Genomic DNA, 2,712 nt, shown 5'->3' with positions numbered 1-2,712 from the left:
CAAACCAAATTTGACAAGGGATGACGGAAAATCGTTCCACAATACATAAATTTAAATATATTTTAACTTAATATTTTATTAAAAATACCTGTACAAACCTCTTCTCCTTGCTAGAGTCAATTTTTGTTTACTTTTGCATTTGACATTCCTCCTCCTCTTCGCAAGTATAATCGATAGAACTAGGTTGGACACCAAAAAGTTATCGGTTTAATCTGAGATTATTTTATAAATTTAATTTTGTATTGCTAATCTCTTTTTATAATTACAGATTAGGGAGTTTAGCTCGAAAGTGAGGATATTCTACTTATATGTAAACCCATTATTAGGCAATTCGTTACATACATATATACACGTGTACACTGAGAAAAAGGATTAGTTTCGACAACTAAAGATATTTAGTTCCCGAATTTTGACAATATTTGGGAACTGTTACCAAGGATTGGGAACTATTACCATCGATTGGTTATTATAACTAAATATATTAAAGCTTCTAATATTCATCTAGGTTGTAACAAATCGTTAATTTAGTTGAAGGGTTTGGTTAATACTAATAAATATTTCTTTGAAGCATATTTCTACAAATTCCATTCAACTTAACGTATGGTTCATAAAAGGATGTTATTAAGCTCTGCTGATGCAGATAAGCTTTCTTTCAACACGTGGTTTAGTCATAGTTACCAAATCTTAGTTGAAGCAACCACGATTTGGTTTGAGAGTGGAACATATTCATGCTTGTGAGCCACCCCTAAAGAATGCTGAGCGCTCTCTGAGCACATACGAAGAGCGCCAGCTGAGCAATGCACACAGTCCCACTTATTGAATCGTTTGAATGCGCTAGTATGCCGACCATTGCATTGTGCGTGGAAATCATTGCTCCGCTACCGCTGTTCGTATATGGGTGAAACACGCATGTGGTCCCAGAGCGCTCAGTAAGCTATGGCATGTCGATCGCTGCGCCATGTGTGCTATGACATGCCCATACTTGTTTGTCACAGTTTCAGTTTTGCTATCATCGCGGGTTGTTTCGGTGCGCGCATAGTTTAAAGTTTAATTAAAAATATAAAGTTTGATGCCAACCGGGGTTTTTCAGTGGATATATAATTCATGTGAATTATAATTTGAAAGTGTCTATTTAGCTAAGGAAAAAGCAAGGCAGTATACTTCCAGCAGATATTGACCTGGGTTTTCGCACGACTGTTCTTGTTTCATCGTTCTTTTTTAGGAAATTCTTACCACCATACACATATGTATTATTTACTTTAGTAACTAACTTATGTAAATATGTACGTATTTTTATGCTTAATATATGCAAATAAAAGAAGAAAGTAAACACAACAAACATCGAGTAAATTTTTATTTGTGTCAAACTGAAACTTTTTTCCCAATAATAAACGGTTAGCTAATTCAAGTCTACGGCAAGTTCACAAAATTAATTAAAAACTTGTATCAACCAAAGCATTGTTTATATTTGCTCAACAATGATTTTATTCAACTAACAATATTGTCCAATCAAGGGAGTCGTTTTGTAATTATTAACAAATATACATTTGTCCCAACTAGAAGTCTTAAGTAAATTGCAGACTTTCGTGAACTATATATTTATTTCGCCATATCCAACTATGCCACTTGATCACTATAACCAAATCTTGGTTATTATAACTAAACCTTTTTCTGGGTGTAGGTAAGGTTAGAAATTAAACATTAATTTCACTCAACAATTTTATTCAACAATTAATTTCACTTAATTTTATTCATTTTGCCGATTTAATTTTTTTATTCATTTTCATTTGTAATTCTTTTAAAACATGAAATAATCGGTATGATTGATAAAATATGATACTTGTAAAATATCTTGAAAACACCGCAGCAATTACTGTTTTTGAGCTTGTAGTTTGAGCATTTCTATTTGAATATATTCCTAAATTTAGTTTTACTTTTAGGGATATAATCTGTGGTTCGACTTCATCTGAATACATATAACATACCATCTTTTGTTTGCAAAATGGGAAGCTAAACACATTTGTTCGGCATTTCCTCTTACGCAATGAACTTACAGGTTTTTACACTAACTTGCAGGAAGTAACAGGAAAAATGATCCCGTAGTGCAAAACCCTGTAAATGATTGCAATTTTTGGATAGTGGTGTAGAGAATGAAGTTGCAAGATTTTACCCGATGCTTTTTTTGCTCCTGTACTTTTTGCTATTACTCACTTTTTATTCTCACTTCAGAGAGTAATTTTGCTGTTTGACATTTTTACAGGATTTTACACGAAAAGTATTGGATCAGAGCTATTATATCATCAATACATATGTATATATACATGTATACATGTATGTTCATCAGATATCAAAGAACCCAGTTAAAATGAGTTTAGTATTTTTAAAATTTCGCCCTGCTTTTTTATCAATAGATTACTAAACTTATGCCTAAAACCATGCTACGAATATCAAAACTACTTGCAACAAATGTGTTCATACATATGTATGTATGTACATGCAAACTTAAGTACGTGTGCATTTAGGTACACAGCCGAATGCATGCGCGGAGTTGTATAATCGGAAATAATAAAATTTGTTTCGCATTTCCTCTTACTTTGCATATGCCTAAATGTATGCAACTATTTGCAATAGCAAGTAAACACAGGGTGCTTATAATGAAAATAATACTTATCTGCTGCAATACACATCCCTTTACACAGCCCTTCGAAAAAA

At 32.6% G+C, this 2,712-nt stretch overlaps 1 protein-coding gene across 1 annotated transcript in view; it reads left to right on the top strand.

Moving 5' to 3' along the window:
- LOC118755590 (platelet glycoprotein V-like) overlaps positions 1 to 273 on the top strand; it is a 6,925-nt gene extending 6,652 nt beyond the window's left edge. Inside the window, exon 4 of the mRNA XM_036490418.1 lies at positions 269 to 273. Coding sequence (XP_036346311.1) covers positions 269 to 273 — 5 coding nt within the window. The remainder of the gene's footprint in view (positions 1 to 268) is intronic.
- The last annotated feature ends 2,439 nt before the right edge of the window (positions 274 to 2,712 follow it).

This window comes from Rhagoletis pomonella, unplaced genomic scaffold (genome assembly GCF_013731165.1).
Source record: "Rhagoletis pomonella isolate Grant_MI unplaced genomic scaffold, Rhpom_1.0 Rhpom_scaffold_00002, whole genome shotgun sequence".
Lineage (NCBI taxonomy): Eukaryota > Metazoa > Arthropoda > Insecta > Diptera > Tephritidae > Rhagoletis > Rhagoletis pomonella.
This window is presented reverse-complemented; position numbering and strand designations above follow the sequence as displayed.